The sequence below is a fragment of the Aptenodytes forsteri genome, unplaced genomic scaffold (genome assembly GCF_000699145.1).
Source record: "Aptenodytes forsteri isolate BGI_AS27 unplaced genomic scaffold, ASM69914v1 Scaffold476, whole genome shotgun sequence".
In the NCBI taxonomy this organism is placed as follows: Eukaryota; Metazoa; Chordata; class Aves; order Sphenisciformes; family Spheniscidae; genus Aptenodytes; species Aptenodytes forsteri.
The window spans coordinates 165413-165800 of record NW_008794216.1 but is presented as its reverse complement, the minus strand read 5'-3'; the positions used below and the strand labels follow the sequence as shown (position 1 = coordinate 165800).

At 53.4% G+C, this 388-nt stretch overlaps 1 protein-coding gene across 1 annotated transcript in view; it reads left to right on the top strand.

The window, feature by feature from the left end:
• Positions 1–351: 351 nt before the first annotated feature.
• Positions 352–388, top strand: part of RETSAT (retinol saturase) — an 11630-nt gene continuing 11593 nt past the window's right edge. The window contains exon 1 of the mRNA XM_009285670.1: positions 352–360. Coding sequence (XP_009283945.1) covers positions 352–360 — 9 coding nt within the window. The remainder of the gene's footprint in view (positions 361–388) is intronic.

The window sequence follows — 388 nt, the reverse complement described above, 5'->3', positions numbered from 1 at the left end:
CCCCGCCGGTCGCGCCCCGTCGCCGTCACACCAAAACCCTATAGAATTCCCCGTATCCAGCTCAGCCCCTGTGGAATTCCCCGTTGTCATCTCTCACACCTCCCACGGCAAACTCCTTCCAGCAAGACAAAGTCCCTCCGTAGGTCCCTCGAGCTGCACGGGATTAATTATTTTCAGCAATATAGAGAGGAAAAAAAGTATCGAGGTGTAATGAAATTCCTAAAAGCTGCTTAAAAACGGGGCGGCGAGCGCGTGGTTTTCCCTTCCACCTCGAATGGGAGGCGGGTGTTTCCCGGCTTTTTCCCTTTCCATACGGAGCTGCTGCGGAGAAATAAAAGGAGGGTCCCACGCATGCCGGGGGTACGCGATGGGGTGTAAAAAAAAAAAA